Here is a 19,845-nt window from a genome sequence, read left to right as displayed (position 1 = left end):
TTTTTGTGTCTGGAACTATGTTATTTTCTACCACAGCTACTTTAAAACCAATGCAAACCCTTGCAGAGAGAATGAAGTTTAACAGCTGAGCAAGAAACATGCTGGTGTATTAACCCTTTAGTGTCTGACACTTCCACGTGTTTCTGTTTTCATAGTCTGAAATCTTCCATTGTCCTCCAGAGGATCTGTTTATACCAGCATCAAGAAACATAAATGCCACTCGCAGATACAAACTGGAGGAGCAGGACTGAGCCGAGCTTTCCCGCCCATCTCAACACCTGCACCTCATTTCATTATCAGTCCTGTGGTACTTATACCAGCCACTTCACCCCGTCACAGACAGTCTGGAGCCTCAGCTTCGTCACGTCTGTAACCTGACTGTTACCTGCTCTCTGACACCTGTTGCCCGTCTGCCTGACCTTCTGCCCGATTCCTCAACTTTGGACATTTGTGACTGTAAGTTTGTGACATTTCCATCAATCCACTGAGCTGATCCTGTTTGTCTGTTTTTGTCTTTCTCTGGCGCACACACACCGCCACACATTTTTAGTGATTGTACAATAGGCCTCATGCAAGAAATGCCATATATACAAATTTTCTCTTATTTTTGCTTGTATTCACGATTTGTTCTTATTTAGTTAGCGCCAACTGATTTTTGGGACTAACCAATATTTTATGTTTGCTCTTCTCATGGGTTAGAAAAAATATTACCGCTAAAATGTGTTTTCACAGTCCACAGATTATTGCCCAGTGTAAAAAAAAAATATTGTTATAAGTTTTATACTTTTATACCGGGTGTTGGGGGCCTCTGGCCTCTCTGGTGTGTGGCGGGCTCCCTCCGGAGGTCTGAGCGGGTCTCTGGTTGGTGGGGCCCTGTGGCTGTGGGCTCAGATCGTGCCGGGGTTGGTGGCCTTGGGGGGTGTTGCCTCTATGTTTCCTTGCTTGATCTCTCTTGGGCTGGGCTGCGTGGCTGTCTCTGGGGCACGTGGTGTTGGATCTGTCGTGTTCTGGGGCTGTTGGGTGCTCTGGTGGCTTGGGTCTTGGCCTGCTTCCCCCTGGGAGTTTGGGGGGTGTTGTTGCCCCCCCCCCCCGTCAACTACAAACCACATCCAATGACAAACCCTCACACACAGACACACACAGCACACAACTGTTATACAATCACACACGTACAACAGTTACAAATGTTGATGTTATCCATATCAAGGTTATTTTGGGTAAGTATTTATGCAATCTGTTTTTTTTGTTTGTTTGTTTGTTTGTTTTTTCATTTTCTCCCTGCTTCCACCGTTAATACTGTTGTAAATATTTGCAGCTATCATTATTGTAGTTAGCATTGTTGTCATCGTTTTTTTATTGTTGTTGTTGTTGTTGTTGTTGTTGTTGTTGTTGTTGTTTTTGTTGTCTCTTGTGTCTTCCCCTCCCTTCTGTGTCCCCCAACCTCTCTCTTTTCGCTCTCCCTATCCACTCAAACATTGTGCTGTCCGTAGCCTTGCAATAAATCTCAGTGCAGACTGCAACAGGAAGAAGTATATCAGACTTCTCCTTCCTTACTGCATGCCTAAGCTGCCGGACAGGACAGGTTAAAAAAATAAAAGGTTTTATACTTGATTAACGTTTAAAAATGCAGGGATTTCACATACTCAAACTTAGATTGTGTTTTATAGTAATTATGACAGGATTATTACATGTGTTTGCTTAAGAGAAACCACTTTACTTGGTCAAGTCAGTTACTGTGATTTTTGTTACTGTACTGCCCTCTGCTGACAAGTGCAGGAAAGTATCTAAGTACATTTACTCAAGTACTTTACAAAAGTGCAAAATCTGAGAAGCTTTTACATTACTTGAGTATTTTAATCTCATGAAACTTTACACCTCTACACTGCAACACTTCAGAAGACATGTTTTAATATCTACTCCACCACAATTATTTGAAAACTCATTAGTTACTTAATTAACAAATTTAAGTTTTAGCACAGAAAGAAAGAGACTTTAGAGACTTATTTCCACCAAGGTTTGATTTTACAGTTGGTTGCTAAACACTAGTGATAGAATAGGTAACTGTGATTTTGTTCTGTTTCATCTGAAAGCCGAGTGTTGCTGCAGATGGACCGACCGGCTCTCTCCTCAGACCGCCCTACCAGCTGTGAGAAGATGGACGACGAACCAGGTTAACTGACCTTGCCATTCATCTGCTGCAGCTCAACAAATAAGCACTGTAGAATACAAACTTGACTTAATTCTGTTCTAATAACCTGTTTTAATACTTGTTTTATACTTAGATATACCTTAGATATATAATCTTTAATGTGTCTGCTTGTCTCCAAAGTTTCTGTATACATCTCATTTCATTGTGCAGCTGTGAAATGACAAAAAATGTACTAAATCTGAGATCTGAGAAATGCCCTAAAAAACCCGGAGACATACTAAAAATAAAAAAAATAAAATAAAAAATCTGAGAAAAATACAAGAAATGTGCTAAAAATCAAGAAATGTGCTAAAAATCAAGAAATGTTCTAAAATCCTGGAAAAGTTAAGAATCCATAGAAATAGCCAAAAATCCTGCAAATATTCTGAAATCCAAGAAATTGTCATAAAAACTAAAAAAAAAAAGTCTTGAAATTGTAGAAATTGTTGTCCTAAAATCTCAAAATAAATTCTAGAAACAGCCTAAAATGCTAGAAATGTGCTAAAATCCAAAAAATTTGCTAAAGTGGCCCCAAGCAAACCAAACTGAGTATCCCTGCTCTAAACTCTTTACATAAATGTAACAATATATACATTGTGCTTTAACATGAGAAATCACAGCTTACCAGACCTTGGTGTTACACCTGCTAAGCTGTGGCTGCTGGTCTGTCGAGGGGTTTTCTCATTTGGTCAGTTTGGTTACTTAAAAAAATTCCTCACAGCAGACACAGTCAGTCACTGACCTCCAACACAGTCCTCATGTTATCACAAGGGAAAAAGAAAATTATTTTAAATCTAATTTCAAGGTAAATGTTCACATTTTTGTTTTCTAGGGGGCAGTTTTTGTTTTGCCGTTGAAAGCATTTATTTCATACTCAGCCTAAAAAACACTGACATTGTTCATATCTTTTATTCTTCCACTTATTCAGAACTGTCACTGAACCAAAGTCTGGAGGACAGGGTTCCTGTTATCCCTGTGAAAGAAGAACCCACCAATGAAATGATTTCGGCTGTGAGAGCTGTTGCTCTCAGAGGGGTTCAGGACAACCGGCACCGGGCTGTCTCGGTCAACGTGGATCAAACCAACCTGGAATGGCAAACGTTTGACGGCTCTATCCCCAACGGAGCAGTGTCCATCTACAACGGATATGTTGGGCGCACTGATTATGTTGCCAAATATGGGTCATCGGCGGGTTCTACAACCCTGACAAGGGTCCCTACTGCCTCTACCCCTACGGAGGGGAAGAGCATCGTGGCTCTCCGTTTGAAATCCTGGTGAACAGAGACAACTTCGAGTTTCTGGAATGGAAAGAGGGCTCGTACGGTTCAGTGCCTCAGAATTCAGTCACGATCAGTCCAGGTATCGACGTGTATGTTGGGAAAAACAAGTATGGTCTTGGGAAGGTGGCTGTTAAACATAAGGCCTTCTTCCTTCCCTGGGAAGGTTATGAGTATTGGTACAAGTACTACCAGGTACTGACCCTCAACAAAGATGTATACAGCGAGCGCATAATTGATGTCAGGTATAAGACTAATGAGGCTGAAATCATCACGTCTCCTCCACAGACCATGGACAAGTCTGTTGTCTTCAACAATGGCAGCCATGAAGTGAAACAGACAACTACCCTCAGAAAGACATACCAAGTTGAGCAAAGGTGGGAGCACAACTTTTCCATCACACTGGGCGTCAGGACTACCATCACTGCTGGAGTCCCAGCAATACTCTCTACAGGTTTGGAGATTAGTGCAGAGACATCCTATCAATTCACCAAGGGCACCAGTCACACTGAGTCAAAAACCCACGAGCTTTCTGTCGAATTGAACGTCCCAGCGTACCACTCCAGCACAGTCAGAATGGAGGGAAAACAGTTCAAGACCAACATCCCGTTCACTGCACGTGTCTGCCGCACCTACAAAAACGGGGACACCTCATGGACGTCCATCTCTGGGGATTTATAAAAGCGTACAATGTGGAGAATTCCAAGCCATGGTGGATCCCTGTGAACCTCTACCTATACCTCTCGCCTCTCTCAACTGGTGAAAGAATAATGGAAAATGCAACAGCTAACATAGTCAATGACGGCTACACAAAATATTGTAATGAAAAGCTAAAAAGACCCAACTGAGATTGCTGGAATGGCTTCTGTACTGTTTAGTTTGCATCATAAATTAGTTTTAGTTGGTCTTAAAGTGCTTAAAGAGCACGAAATTGGTCGTTGATGAGCTGCTACTGCTGTACGCTGCGAGGAAGTCGAGGAAAAACAAACAGAAAGCTAGAAGGATATGGATTCACCAAATTCTTCAAAGATGACGTGAATTGGGACAATCAAACACTCTATTAGGAGAGCTTCATTCATGCTTTGGTATGGTGATAGTCCACGATTTCACGAGGAATTTCGGATTCAAAACTTTTGGACAATTCATCGACTGTTGAAGAGTTATGTGACGCAGTAATACCCCTTGAAATTGAAATTCGTTCATGCCTGAAGGAACCAGTTCCCACTGACAAGCACATAGCTGTAGCATCATGTGACCCTAAAAAAACAAAAAAAAAGGTTTCCATGGCAGTTTCATGAAATATGGCCTTTTTTGAATCGCCCGAAACACCACCTTATGCAAGTGTAAAAAATTATTTGCAATAAATGTTTTTTTTGTGTGTTTTTTTAAATAGGCGTGTTGACAGCATCTAATTTGCAAACCCTGTTTGATTATTGTTTTTTGTTTGTCTTTTTCTTCCTAATCTGTATCGTGCGATTTCTTTCTTCGCTGTGTTGTTTTTTGGTACTATAGGCCTTTGGGTGATCAGGAGCTCTGAATGCTGAGTTTTAGTTTTGACACAATATATTATTATTACTACCAATTATTCAGGGAAATACATTTTTTAAAAAATCAAATCAGAACTGTATTTCCCTATATAAACTATATATTCTCTGTTGATTTTATGGTGACGGTCAGATGATTTTTTTTACATTTATATTTAATCTCATGCTCATTTTAAAAATTGTTAAAATACAACATATGTACTATGATTTCTTTCTTGCTACAAATTTATAATTTTTCCCTTACATGGTAGCTCCATCTCATTTAGAGGAAACCTTTCCGCTCTGTTGGGCTGTGAGGCTGCTTTCTGGAGGTCGTCAGCAGAAATAGCGACACCTGTTAATTCCTGATTAGATCTCTGACTGTTTTAATTTTCTCCTTTTTTGGAATTTATTTCTTTTGGTGCTTGTGTGTTTTGTTTAATCTGTGATTTTACTTGATGTACCTTTTCATGAATGTAAAACCAGTTTTTGATTACAAATAAAGTTTAAAGGAGGAAAAAAAAAGTTTGCTTCCACACATGGCGCACTTCCTGGGGACTTGGCCTCATTCCACTGAACGCCTGATGAGGGAACTGTGGTGTATTATGCTTTGTTTCTTTAGGTTCCTATTTTGGTTAGGCAACGAGGTCAAAGGTCTAGGGACGGTTAGACCTTGAAGCCACGCGTACAAAATACCGGCCCCAGGTTAAAAGTAACATGGAATGAGGCTCCTTCAAAAATAAGGACATATTTGTGGGGTCTTGTGATTGATCACAACAGGTGAAAAGTTGTTTACTGACAAATTTATCGATGCCTGTACCTATATAAGAGACTTGCATGAGCTGTACGATAGAGAGATTCGCATTGGTCCTGAATCCTCTCCCAGGCAGACCATGGTGCCTGGTAGATGCTGAACTTTGTTGTAATAAATTGATTATTATGCAACCAAGTCAGTGTCCGTGGAAGTTTCTTCATCTTCCACACATCATTGCTACTTAAGAAACAACGACAGAACGACACACAGTCACTCTCGTGATTATTTCTCCCCTTTTCAGGGGTGCCACATAAACGTACCTGACAATCGTGGTTAAGAATGGAGATTTGCTTCATCCTCATCAGCACTTCAACTGCTCTGCTCCCTACCTACAATCAGACATGATCATCATCAGTCGATTATACAGATATTTAAACTAGTTTATTGATTTTTCCCTTTTTTATAGTGAGGAAACATGGTCAGTTGATGAATTGGTTCAGGTGATCTTTTAAAAAGTGAGTGCTGCAGACCTACAACACCAACACTGTAAACCATTCAAACCGAAAGTTTTTGACAGATTTTTGTAGTAAACATATCTGGCAAAGTTTTCTTTTTCCTCCCAAATTAGTACCTTGTGAAAAATGGATGTTGGACATAAAGCTCACCAGTACCTCCGCTTCTCTACCCGTCACCTACAATCAGACATAATCATCATCGCTATATTATACATATGTTTCAGATATTATATTTTCCATCTGTTTGGGGGTGTATTTAAGCGTAGAGCACTGGTATATATGGTTGAAAAGAGGTTTTTAAAAGTGACTGTATTTGGACAAAACGGTGAAGACATCTTTGAAAAATTAAGCGCAGAGCTACAACGCCAACGCAGTAAACCACTCAAAATAAGTTTTTAAGAGAGGTTTTTATGTACACTTTTGTAGGATACCAAAACAAACCAGAAAATGCATTTCCTGCAGAATATGCATGTCGACGCTAATGGCTAAAAATGAGTTTGAGAGCATGTTTGAAAATGCAGAAGTACATAGCTGAAAATGCAGAAACATATTACAAATTGAGGGAAATATCTGAAAAACTGGCAGAAATGAAAGCTGAACTGCTTTAAAGTGAAAAAGCTACAAGTTGAACTGCAAGAGTGTCATAGGAAGAAGTTGATGTCAACTGAAAAGGTTAGAATAATAAATGTTTAATATTTTAGGCACAAATATCCTTAAAGAGCGTAACATTTTGACATTTGCAAGGTTTCTAAAGCTGAAAGATACAGCGGAAGACAGAAAGAGAAAGTATCAGAAAGAGAGAAAGAGACAGGAATACAGAGACAGTCAGAGAGGAAAAAAGAGAGAGACAGGGACAGACAGAGAGACACACAGTGAGAGACAGGGAGACAGACGGAGAGAGAGAGACAGAGAGAGAGACAGATAGAGAGAGAAAAAGTAAGTGCAGAGCTACATCGCCAACACAGTAAACCATTCAAAAGGAGAATTTAATAGAGGTTTTGTGTAAACTTTTGTAGGATACCATTAGAAATGAATGATTCATCGCTTTAAGAGCTACCACAGCTACTTTAAAACCAATACAAACCCTTGCAGAGAGAATGAAGTTTTGACAGCTGAGCAAGAAACATGCTGGTGTATTAACTGTTTAGTCTCTGACACTTCCACGTGTTTCTGTTTTTCGTAGTCTGAAATCTTCCATTGTCCTCCAGAGATCTGTTCATACCAGCATCAAGAAACATAAATGCCACTCGCAGATACAAACTGGAGGAACAGGACTGAGCCGAGCTTTCCCGCCCATCTCACCACCTGCACCTCATTTCCCTATCAGGGTATCCTGATAGGCTATCCTGTGGTACTTATACCAGCCACTTCACCCCGTCACAGACAGTCTGGAGCCTCAGCTTCGTCACGTCTGTAACCTGACTGTTACCTGCTCTCTGACACCTGTTGCCCGTCTGCCTGACCTTCTGCCCGATTCCTCAACTTTGGACATTGTGACTGTAAGTTTGTGACATTTCCATCAATCCACTGAGCTGATCCTGTTTGTCTGTTTTTGTCTTTCTCTGGCGCACACACACCGCCACACATTTTTAGTGATAATATACAAATTTTCTCTTATTTTTGCTCGTATCCACAATTTGTTCTTATTTAGTTAGTACCAATGAATTTTTGGGACTAACCAACATTTTATGTTTGCTCTTCTCATGGGTTAGAAAAAATATTACTGCTAAAATGTGTTTTCATAGTCCACAGATTAAATGCAGGAATTTCATATACTCAAACTTAGATTGTGTTTTATAGTAATTGTGACAGAATTATTAAATTTGTTTGCTTAAGAGAAACTACTATACTTGGTCAGTTACTGAAATTTTGGTTACTGTCCTGTCCTCTGCAGGAAAGTATCTAAGTACATTTACTCAAGTACTTTGCAAAAGTGCAAAATCTGAGGAGCTTTTACATTACTTGAGTATTTTAATCTCATCACACTTTACACCTTTACACCGCAACACTTCAGAAGAAATGTTTTAATATCTACTCCACCACAATTATTTGACTCATTAGTTACTTAATTAACAAATTTTAAGTTTTGCACACAAACCTTATGAAAATATACCAGGACAGCAGAAGTGATTAGTTGAATAATTTGAAAATGAAATGTAAATTGTATAAAGTTTTGTGTGTGTGTATGTATGTATGTATATATATATATATATATATATATATATATATATATATATAGTTTTAATTTTTAATGCAAGATTTTTTGTATATATAGCGCTAGATTTTTGTGTATTGAATGGTGTGTAATTCTCAGAAATTTCAGCCACTTCTTTTTATCTTAATTTAAAATTTAGCTCTTGAGCACTTCTTGGTTAGTAGTAGAGAGTTCATTTATTTACGACCACTCACCAAATTAAAAAGAAATTATTTCATCTCTGCTTGAAATTGGATTTAGAGACTGTTATTTCCACCAAGGTTTGATTTTACAGTTAGTTGCTAAACACTAGTGATAGAATAAGTAACTGTGATTTTGTTCTGTTTCATCTGAAAGCCGAGTGTTGCTGCAGATGGACCGACCGGCTCTCTCCTCAGACCGCCCTACCAGCTGTGAGAAGATGGACGACGAACCAGGTTAACTGACGCTGCCACTCAGTGAAGATTTTCTATGTTGCTGTTTCTTTTCCAAGGGTCCTCATTTTTGAATTTCTTAAAATGGCAAGAGGATAAAAAATTGCTTTCACATAAAATATTAGAGAAAAAAGAGCAGAGAAAAAAAGAGAGAGAAAAGAGCAGTTTTGGCACTGTAGTATTCATCTGCTGCAGCTCAACAAATAAGCACTGTCTATAGAAGTACAAACTTGACTTAATTTTGTTCTAATAACCTGTTTTTATACTTCTTTCCTTATGTATATAATCTTTAATGTTTCACTTGTCTGCAAAGTTTCTGTATACATCTCATTTCATTGTGCAGCTGTAAAATGACAAAAAAATGTAGCAAATCTGAGAAATGTCCTAAAAACCTGGAGATGCCTAAAAATCTAAAAAGAAATCAAAAATACAAGGACAGTCCAAGAAAAGTCCTAAAATGTGAGAAATTTCCTGAAACCCAAGATATGTCCTCAAAACCAAGAACTGTCCTAAAATCCTTGAAAAGTCCTAAAATCGTGGAAATAGCCTAAAATCCTAGAAATATACTGAAATCCAAGAAATGTCCTAAAAACCAAAAGAAATGTCCTAAAAACTCCAAAAAGTCTTGAAATTGTATAAATGTCCTAAAATCTGAGAAGGTCATGATTTTCTACAAACATTTTTGTTTTCCAGGGGGCAGTTTTTGTTTTGCCGTTGAAAGCATTTATTTCATACTCAGCCTAAAAAACACTGACATTGTTCATATCTTTTATTCTTCCACTTATTCAGAACTGTCACTGAACCAAAGTCTGGAGGACAGGGTTCCTGTTATCCCTGTGAAAGAGGAACCCACCAATGAAATGATTTCGGCTGTGAGAGCTGTTGCTCTCAAAGGGGTTCAGGACAACCGGCACCAGGCTGTCTCGGTCAACGTGGATCAAACCAACCTGGAATGGCAAACGTTTGACGGCTCTATCCCCAACGGAGCAGTGTCCATCCACAACGGATATGTTGGGCGCACTGATTATGTTGCCAAATATGGGTCATCGGCGGGGTTCTACAACCCTGACAAGGGTCCCTACTGCCTCTACCCCGACGGAAAGAAAGAGCATCGTGGCTCTCCGTTTGAAATCCTGGTGAACAGAGACAACTTCGAGTTTCTGGAATGGAAGGAGGACTCGTACGGTTCAGTGCCTCAGAATTCAGTCAGGATCAGTCCAGGTATCGACGTGTATGTTGGGAAAAACAAGTATGGTCTTGGGAAGGTGGCTGTTAAAGATAAGGCCTTCTACCTTCCCTGGGAAGGTTCTGAGTATTGGTACAAACTACTACCAGGTACTGACCTTCAACAAAGATGTATCCAGCGAGCACATAACTGATGTCAGGTATAAGACTAATGAGGCTGAAATCATCACGTCTCCTCCAGAGACCATGGACAAGTCTGTTGTCCTCAACAATGGCAGCCATGAAGTGAAACAGACAACTACCCTCAGAAAGACGTACCAAGTTGAGCAAAGGTGGGAGCACAACTTTTCCTTCACACTGGGTGTCAAGACTACCATCACTGCTGGAGTCCCAGCAATACTCTCTACAGGTTTGGAGATTAGTGCAGAGGCATCCTATCAATTCACCAAGGGCACCAGTCACACTGAGTCAAAAACCCACGAGCTTTCTGTCGAATTGAACGTCCCAGCGTACCACTCCAACACAGTCAGAATGGAGGGAAAACAGTTCAAGACCAACATCCCGTTCACTGCACGTGTCTGCCGCACCTACAAAAACGGGGACACCTCATGGACGTCCATCTCTGGGATTCATAGAAGCGTACAATGTGGAGAATTCCAAGCTAAGGTGGATCCCTGTAAACCTCTACCTAAACCTCTCTCCTCTCACCATTGTTGAAAGAATAATGGAAAATTCAACAGCTAACATAGTCAATGACGGCTACACAAAATATTGTAATGAAAAGCTAAAAAGACCCACCTGAGATTGCTGGAATGGCTTCTGTACTGTTTAGTTTGCATCATAAATTAGTTTTAGTTGGTCTTAAAGTTTTTATTTTTGTGTATTTGGTCTCCAATTGTTCAGGGTCGCCAAACACTATAACTATAACCATAATGATTCGAGCATCCACACCGATGAATGATAACGTTTTGTAAACGGTGGGGCAGAGCATGAAATTGGTCGTTGATGAGCTGCTACTGCTGTACGCTGCGAGGAAGTCGAGGAAAAACAAACAGAAAGCTAGAAGGATATGGATTCACCAAATTCTTCAAAGATGACGTGAATTGGGACAATCAAACACTCTATTAGGAGAGCTTCATTCATGCTTTGGTATGGTGATAGTCCACAATTTCACCGAGGAATTTCGGATTCAAAACTTTTGGACGATCCATCGACTGTTGAAGAGTTATGTGACGCAGTAATACCCCTTGAAATTGAAATTCGTTCATGCCTGAAGGAACCAGTTCCCACTGACAAGCACATAGCTGTAGCATCATGTGACCCTAAAAAACAAAAAAAAGGTTTCCATGGCAGTTTCACGAAATATGGCCTTTTTTGAATCGCCCGAAACACCACCTTATGCAAGTGTCAAAAAATTATTTGCAATAAATGTTTTTTTTGTGTGTTTTTTTAAATAGACGTGTTGACAGCATCTAATTTACAAACCCTGTTTGATTATTGTTTTTTGTTTGTCTTTTTTTTCCTAATCTGTATCGTGTGATTTCTTTCTTCGCTGTGTTGTTTTTTGGTACTATAGGCCTTTGGGTGATCAGGAGCTCTGAATGCTGAGTTTTAGTTTTACACAATATATTATTATTACCAATTATTCAGGGAAATACATTTTTTAAAAAATCAAATCAGAACCGTATTTCCCTATATAAACTACATATTCTCTGTTGATTTTATGGTGATGGTCAGATGATTTTTTTTCATTTATATGTAATCTCATGCTTATTTAAAAAATTGTTAAAATACAACATATGTACTTTATGATTTCTTTCTTGCTACAAATTTATAATTTTTCCCTGCTCTGATACATCATTGAAAAGCGACATGGTAGCTCCATCTCATTTAGAGGAAACCTTTCCACTCTGTTGGGTTGTGAGGCTGCTTTCTGGAGGTCGGTGCAGCAGGAGGTCGTCAGCAGAAATGTCAACACCTGTGTTTCATCAGCGTCACTGGAAACACATGGACGCTGTGATCCAGTGCTCCTTTTAAAACCCTCCTGGAGCTCAGCTGCGAGCTCTCTCGCTCAGACATACTTTGGGTTTGGTTTGACTTGTGTTGCTACACCATACAAACTTGCATTTACACACTTTTCCATTCTTGTACGCACTTATCTTATTATTATGTTTACCATGTTCTTCTTTAAATCAATAAATAATATGAGAGCTGGCTTTGTTTGTGCATGTCCTTCTTTTTGTGAGGATATTCAGGCAGTTCTTCATGGTTTAAGGTCAGGTTGTGATGCTGATCTGAATAGCTTGAGGAATAATTTAATAATCCTGTTTATAATCCTGTTAATTCATTTTTAAAATGCCATTAATTTGTAAATGTGCAAGAGTTACCCCATAACGGTGGTGGCCCTTTTTACTTCAACCCCGTGGGACTGTTTGGCGCATTTTACGCGCTTTTCATTCTTGTTTTCATGCATATGGCATGGATTTTGGTAAAATAGTGTATTTTTGTTTAATCTTGAAATTTCCAGCTCAGCTCCTCCAATATGTCTAAAATACACTGTGGAACTAAATAGTTACATTCAGACTGTTGTGGAGTGCAAAAAAAAGCTCCATTGAAACCCATTCAAACTGCACTTTGCGATCCCACAGCCATCAAAGCAGAAAAACATGCACTGTATTATTTCTGGGTGTCATTCTGGGCTTCTGCCTTAGAATATGTCATTTTTACTATTTTCCATTTAAATTTTTTTTCATCTAAAAATATAGTGGCATCATGGAAAACAAATATTGGCATTTAAAGGCATAAAATTCTGAAAATAAAGGAATAGTTGATATTTATGATTAGGATGATAATTAGGATTTTTTGTCAGGTTTCAGGCCAATGCCTGAACTCGACCCGGCGTTGGTAACAACAGAGGACACAGGACAACTTCACTCATTTCTATCATTTATTGAACTGAAAAGAATTTAAGTGTTAGGTTGAAAACTTCACAGAAAAAGAGATATAAATCATGGGTTAATTTGGCCAATAAATTCATATAACACAACATAAATCATTCAACCAAGAAATCTATGTCTTAAACAAAATCCCTTAATTTAAATCAACAAGATAGTGTTTAAAAAGTTGAGTTTTAATCATCAATCATCTTCAGTAAGTTAATAAGATCTGGTTTCAGCTCACACTACTGCACTTTGTAAATTAACCAATGTTGTATCCTCTATTCAAAAGCAATGTAACTACAAGCATAATGTTTCAAGTTGGCCACAGAACTTCCTTTAATTGTGAATACATCCCTTCTCTTTGGTGTCTTCCCAGAGGTCCTGAAAAAATTGTCATCAAGCCAAAATAACAAAAAAATCAAGACACGCCACTAATACACAACTAGGTCCATATCAAACTATTCTTTTAGTAAAATCATTGAAAAGGCTATAAAGGCTTTAAAGGTCTTCAATGACATCCACTTAAATAGTGCTTGTGCTATCCCAGCTAGTCATTTTTGGTTCTGAAAACGTTTTGAGAATGGAACATTTCAACCATGTTTTGGTAATGTTTCACATTGTTAACATATCACATTGCATTACATTTTCATTTTAAAAAATAGTCTGTAATCTAAGTCCTCAAAACCATCCCAGCAAGAAAATTTTGGTTCTAAAAATGTTCTTAGAATGTTACAATGTAATGTTCCAGTAATGTTACAGTTCTTTTAGTTCCCAGAACGATGTTGTAGTTTAATGTTCTCTTAAAAACATCCTTGAAATGTTTGGTGATAAGCTTCCCAAAAATGTTTGAGTACCCTGCTAGCAATTATTGGTTCTAAAAATGTTCTGAGAATGACACAGGTAATGTTTTAGTAACGTTTTCAGCGGTAAATTGTCATTTAGTTCCCAGAATGTTCTTCATAAAGTTAAGGAAACATACTCAGTAACATCAAAAATGTTAAAAATGTTTTTTTAAACATATAATATTACATTACATTTTTGTTTTCATTTAAAAAAGATTATTTAATGTCAGGCCTCAGTGACATGTTCTGAATGTTGCTTTGGAAATGTTGTTCCATTGTTCTCGTGTAACATTGTGGGAATGTTTGATGAAAGAACATTGTATGAACTGTCATCTTTCACCAAAACATCCTCAGAATGTTGCAGTTATAACGTCATGTCTTAGTCAGTATTTAACCTTGCAAGGACATTATTTGAAATGATAAATATCTTTAAAACATTCTTTGAACATTCGATTAAAATGTTTCTTTAAAACATTATTGCAACTTGTCGGTAACATTAATCAATGTTGTGGGAACGTTCCCTGCTAGCTGGGATAGCACTAATTGAAAGCAGATTTAAAGACCCCTGCCAAAATGATGATGCATAGCTAACTGATTGTTAATGCAGGTGGCGGCCCTGATTGCAGATTTGATCGACGACTCAATCCATGCATGAGGTAGGGCCGTGTGCTCACCGGCAAAGTGCACCCTGCCTTCATTTCTGAATAGCTCTTTGGCATACTCTGAACTTTGGTAGGGGGTGAAGAGAGCGAAGGCGCCCAAGCTGTGAGGATCAGCGGCCCACCTCTTCACCACCACCCCTGTGCAGAGAGACCTGACGTGTTCGCCGTGGATCTTCACCAGATCTCTCAGCGTGAGCTCTTTCAGGTCCTCGTCGCTCACGCCTAAGAAGAGGAGGGATTCATCAGACCAGGTGTAAGAAGCCAGGAGGACGCCGATGGACTCGTTTGCTGGAAAACTGTGGCTGGGGTAGTAGATGAAACGAGACGGCCCGTCTGTGATGCTCTTTCCTCCTCGGATGCCGTCCCTCTCCCAGAACTTCTCGCTGAAGGTAAGGATGATTTTCGTGGAGCTGTCGTAGTGGACCCCCCTCAGTGCCTCCAGCTTCTTGATGGGGAAAGGTGGAACAAAGTCGATGTAAAGGGCTGCTTTGGCTGTGGTTGTTACTAGGACAGCGTCGGCGAAAAGGTCAGTCAAAGACGACTGTTGGCCCGTCTGGTATGATACGATGACGCCGCTATCTGAGTGACTGATGTGCTTGACTTTGGAGTTGAGAAGAATATCGGTGTCGCTGAGAAAAGGAAGAAAAGCTGTGGGGAAAAGGTCCATCCCACCAACCACCTCCTTGTACCTTAAAAACAAAAAGACACTGATTGCACTCTTGTACTCTCCAAACCCAAACAATCAACTCTATCTCGATTTCTTTATTTGTTTTCATTGTCTTTTGTTTGTTTTCTTGCTAATGTTCATTGTTGTTGATGCTTTATTACTTTTACTAATCTCCAATCCAATACCGTTGCTTTGATGACTCTGTATTTGGTTATATGTACGGCACACTCTCTCCAAACTTGGGATATGTAATTTGGCAGTTCATCCAACCATCCTCACAACCACGGACTATGTGTAACTGCACGAGCACAGGACATCAACATGCAGTGTCTTCACCTGTAAGATCATCTGAGAGGAGCCGCCCGAACAGCTGATGCAATAATCGCTTTGCATAACTGAAATATTTCTGTGCAAACTGTCAGAAACTATTTCAAGGAAGCGCGTCTGCTCATCATTTTCACCAGGGTCTTGATATGACAGCGGCTAGTTGTTGTAAATGACTTGTACTCTTGTGAGGCTGGTTGGATATACTGCCAATTTTCATGGAAACGACATGTCATGCGGATGGATTTCTTTGAAAAGGAAAATTGTTCATTAATGCAGAATTAACAAATGTGTGATCAACATGTAAGAAAAAAGATCTTTAACTAACGTGGGTGGAAAAACACAAAAGTGTTGTGTTTGAATTTATTTGTAAGTGTAGGACGTGGGCTCTTACTGGACCATGTCATTGATGTCACTCTGTTCATAGAGCATCTCAGACACTGCTGTGAACATAATGCTCTTTTCATTGAGCAGGTCTCCAATCATCCTGATTGCCTCTGAACTCAGACCTGCTTCTTCTTTTAGATATTCCTGTTAAATGAACAAATAAAACAGACAGAAAGAAAGTTTTTAAGTGTAGTAAAACAAAACAGTTAGTTTCCAGACAAAAGGAATCTTAGTCTTTAGCAACCACTTGTTACTATTGCTTTCTGTGCACAGTCCGAATTGTTTCCCAGTTTGTGTAAAATGTTGATTCATAGCACAACTGCATGGTAAATTATGCTAATACATGGCCTTTTTTAATTGCAACAGACCCAACCCCCGCACATCACGTTGTGTTTTACCTTTAGAGAATAATGGTCGTATTTTCTCAGCGCAGCAAAGCAGCCCAAAGCTTTCACATCAGCTCTCACCTGCAAAGAAAAAAAAGTCACTTTCACGGATAAAGAGCAAGAAATCATCCACTGAGCTGATAGTGTTGTGAGTATTTTAAAAATGGGCTTCTTTTTGTCTGCACTGAACCATGATTATTCACTGAACACGGATATCAAACCAATAAAAACTCTTGTAGTTTTGGGTCCATAAACAAAATAGTTATTAGTAAAAGTAAAAGTTATTTAAAGCCACCCATCAACAATGGCAGTGGATTTATTAAAACATATTTTCAGTCCTGTAAAATTCACCTAAATTTACCTAAAATGCCTTTCCAAGGCTAAATAAAATTAAATGAAAGCTGTCGATGAAAGCACCAAAGTTTTCCCCCAATAGTCAGAATCACTGTAAGTGTCAAGACACTAAAATAAAAGGTTTATGTATTTATTTATGTTTTCTTCGCCTCAGTATTTTCTTGAAAAACCATGCTGCAGATGAGTAGAACTATTAGCTGGAAAACAAAATGGGATCGTGGCATTAAGCCTCATACAAGAGAATATTAACATTCAACTGTTTTTCTAAGGTTTTCTCCAGGTGTTTTTCAAAAATTGAGGGTAAACAAAGTATTAATTGAGTGATTATAAGTTTAAAAGAAGTTTAAAAAAAGACAGTAATGTCTGTTTAGGAGCTTACTGTAAAAGTGATAAATACATTTCTATGTTCGTCTATGTTCCAAGGATGTGTGAATTCGTGCAACTTCCTTGTAGTTTCACGATGGCTAAAGCAGCAGTCGAGGCCCTTTAACTGTATTTGTTGTTCCTTTCTTCTGCCTTACATACCTTATCCAACCCTCGTTGTAGCAGCTGGTAGGCCGTCATTCCTTTCTCATTTATCCGCACGTTGTACTTGAGAAGGTCGGGCTGTGCTTCCGCTGTACTTGTCCTCTCCCGCAATCCATTAACAAAGTAAAACGTGTTTGGGTCATACATGATGAAATCCTTCAGTTTTAGCCCCATCTTTTCAATCATCCACAGGGTGATGCTGTTGACAGAGACGGTGAGAGTGGAGGGAGAGTTACAGAAGCTTGTGACTGAATGGTTTCTTTAACCGCTATGCTGACGACACCCAACTTTACTTAGCTCTTTCATTAAATAACATTAAGAGACATAATATAAATGCATTGTGCAAATAAATAATTGGTTGTGCCACAGTTTTGTTGCAGTTAGAGATAAACAGAAATACTTTTTTTCTGCAACAAAGAAGAAAGGCTTAAGATTGTTGCTCATTTTATGGGCAAGGGACTAAGACCCAAAAGACCAAGTTAAAAATCTTACTATTTAGATTTCAAGCAACGTTTTAACAGACGCATTAACACAAAAAATTAAAAACATAGACAAGTCAGGGACCTTATGACCAAACAAGTCATGCTGTTCTGTGAGGGGGGAGAGCTGCATGCACGTTTATATGTAAATGCTCAAGTGAAAAAATGCATTAACTCACTGTTGAAAACTTGGGATCCTCATGGCTCCAAACTCAGCATACCATCCCTCTTTTTCATTCCTGTAGGTCTGCACCCGTCCTCCAACACGACCACTAACCTCTAATATGGTTACCTTATAAGAACAGAAACATAAGAGTAAGTGTTTGCGGTCTCCTGGGAGCAGTGGTGGTTGTACAGTCTGTCAGGAAGGAAGGGCCTGTGGAATCGCTGCGTCACACACAAGCCTATAGGATTTTTCAATTAGATTTTGGATTAATGCAGGAAATAAATCTTCACAAATTGGCATCACTTTTTGAGGCCTAAATGCCTTTGCATGAAGTAAAAAGCTAATGTTTGGCAACAAATTAACAAAATCGCGGTTGCAGGGTTTAACCTTTACAACAAGGCTGTATAATCATGTTGAGCACTGTGCAGCGTGATGACGGCCCAATGGACCCAATGTTGTTTTGTTTGTTTTGGGTTTTTTTTGTCTTGTTTTTTGCTAATATGTGGTTATACTGTCAACAGCCAGAAAAAGAGATATACCCCATTAAACCTACTTGTCACTTCGTACCGCTAATTTCTTTCCTTGGGGCTTCCTAACTGTTTATCTGGCTGTCTGTAGCAACAAAAATTCTTCAACAGCGCAGAAAATGTTCTTTCTTGTGCTTAGGTTTTTATAATAACACATGTAATGTGAGTTTGCTGCATGTACCTTGTGTCCTGCGTCTTGCAGCAGCATGGCCGCTGTCAGTCCAGCCATTCCAGCTCCGACAACAACAACATTTTGAGGTGTTTTCGTTCGCAGGAGGCCGTTCTGAATGGTGTGCATGAGCTCCTCGTAGTCGGTGTCATTCAGACATTTAGACAGTTCGTTCCTCAGGTGGAAATTATTAGCAAAGCTCAGGCGTGGTCTGTGCAGCATGCTGACATCAACTAAAAAAAAACATACCAAGAGAAAAACACTATGTACTCAAACAGCAAACTAAAAAGGTCATCAGCAACATTTATATGGAAGGGTCAGTTGTCCTCTAGTATTAAAATGTACACAATGGAAACCCCTATAACCTGTTCTTTTTCTTTTTTTTGTTTGTGGTAGTTTGTCATGTGGATTTAGGCAGAACTGCAACACCAACATTTTGTCTCCATATTCTTTGTTGCTCTACTTTTTCGCTCATTCTTTGAGTCTCTTAAACTGTTCCATGCTAACAGGGCTCCGCTTCTCATTACAAAACTGCAGTCGCTGATTCAATTGCCCTAATTTGGCTGATTTATTGTCACTTATGACAAACAAAAACTTCCTATGTCTAACGTGAGGCAGTACCGACTCCGTGTTCTACATAGTTGGTTGCAGAAGATATAAAAGACTCAATCCAGCCCTCTCTATCACGGCTGATCAACATGTGGTTGATCACATTGATTAGGCGTTACTTAGTGGTTCAAAGGAAAATTCTACATAGATTAAGCAAGCAGTTGCAATAATAATGTTAATGTAAAAATGTCTTTAACACTCTATGAGCCATTTCATGCCCATATTTTCCTTTTGGATAAACTGAATGAAATGAACTTTGAAGTAACTGGGCCTGAGCTGAAGGAAGGTCATTGAACTCTGGAACCATTGTTAATTTGAGTTTTCTATTTTTTTTTTTAAATCTTTATTTATCTTTTTTTTTTTTGCATAAAATTCATTACATCATACATCACCTACCATTGTCTCCCTGTCTGTGATGTTCATACATACTCTCTTCTATGCAACTCTGACCCATAAACATTCATATTTTCCCTCTAAATCTAGCTAATCACATTTGCTGCAGATTTCATAACTTGATGTTAGTGAGTCAGCCAGTTTGTGTTTACCATTTCTCTGCTCTGTGTTGCTCCTGATGTCCAGAGGACCAGCTGAGGACAGAGCCGGCAAGACCAGCAGCAGCAACACTGATGGCTTCATCTGGAGATTAAAACCGCAGAACAAGTTCACTGTTAGTTTATAAACCAGCATTAAACCAACACAAGCTTGGTGAAGAATTCAGTATCTCAGCATTAAGCCA

General features: G+C 39.0%; 2 protein-coding genes and 1 pseudogene across 2 annotated transcripts; 2 read left to right on the top strand and 1 right to left on the bottom strand.

Annotated features, from left to right (window-relative positions):
- The first annotated feature begins 228 nt into the window (after positions 1-228).
- On the top strand, positions 229-5,513 carry LOC121943914 (annotated as a pseudogene).
- Positions 5,514-8,717: 3,204 nt separating this feature from the next.
- On the top strand, positions 8,718-10,917 carry LOC121943915 (natterin-3-like). The gene is given in 3 exon segments (XM_042487523.1): positions 8,718-8,888; positions 9,675-10,210; positions 10,212-10,917. Coding segments are annotated over 3 exon segments (1,176 nt in total). The 5' UTR covers positions 8,718-8,824; the 3' UTR covers positions 10,788-10,917.
- Positions 10,918-14,406: 3,489 nt separating this feature from the next.
- Positions 14,407-19,745, bottom strand: LOC121944726 (L-amino-acid oxidase-like). Its single transcript, XM_042488613.1, has 7 exons — positions 19,655-19,745; positions 18,513-18,733; positions 17,818-17,930; positions 17,157-17,358; positions 16,290-16,358; positions 15,899-16,035; positions 14,407-15,202 (listed from the first exon to the last, which is right to left on the bottom strand). Exons 1-7 carry the CDS (start codon positions 19,743-19,745, stop codon positions 14,407-14,409), a joined length of 1,629 nt encoding a protein of 542 aa, XP_042344547.1.
- Between the last annotated feature and the right edge of the window lie 100 nt (positions 19,746-19,845).

This window comes from Plectropomus leopardus, chromosome 6, assembly GCF_008729295.1.
Source record: "Plectropomus leopardus isolate mb chromosome 6, YSFRI_Pleo_2.0, whole genome shotgun sequence".
Taxonomy (NCBI): Eukaryota; Metazoa; Chordata; class Actinopteri; order Perciformes; family Serranidae; genus Plectropomus; species Plectropomus leopardus.
This window is presented reverse-complemented; position numbering and strand designations above follow the sequence as displayed.

Coding starts and splice junctions, on each gene's coding strand:
- LOC121944726 (XM_042488613.1), bottom strand. CDS start 19,745: ATGAAGCCATCAGTGTTGCTGCTGCTGGTCTTGCCGGCTCTGTCCTCA. Junction 17,931..18,512: donor TGCAAGACGCAGGACACAAG/GTACATGCAGCA, acceptor TGTTCTTATAAG/GTAACCATATTAGAGGTTAG. Junction 15,203..15,898: donor GACATCAATGACATGGTCCA/GTAAGAGCCCAC, acceptor TTTGTTTTTAAG/GTACAAGGAGGTGGTTGGTG.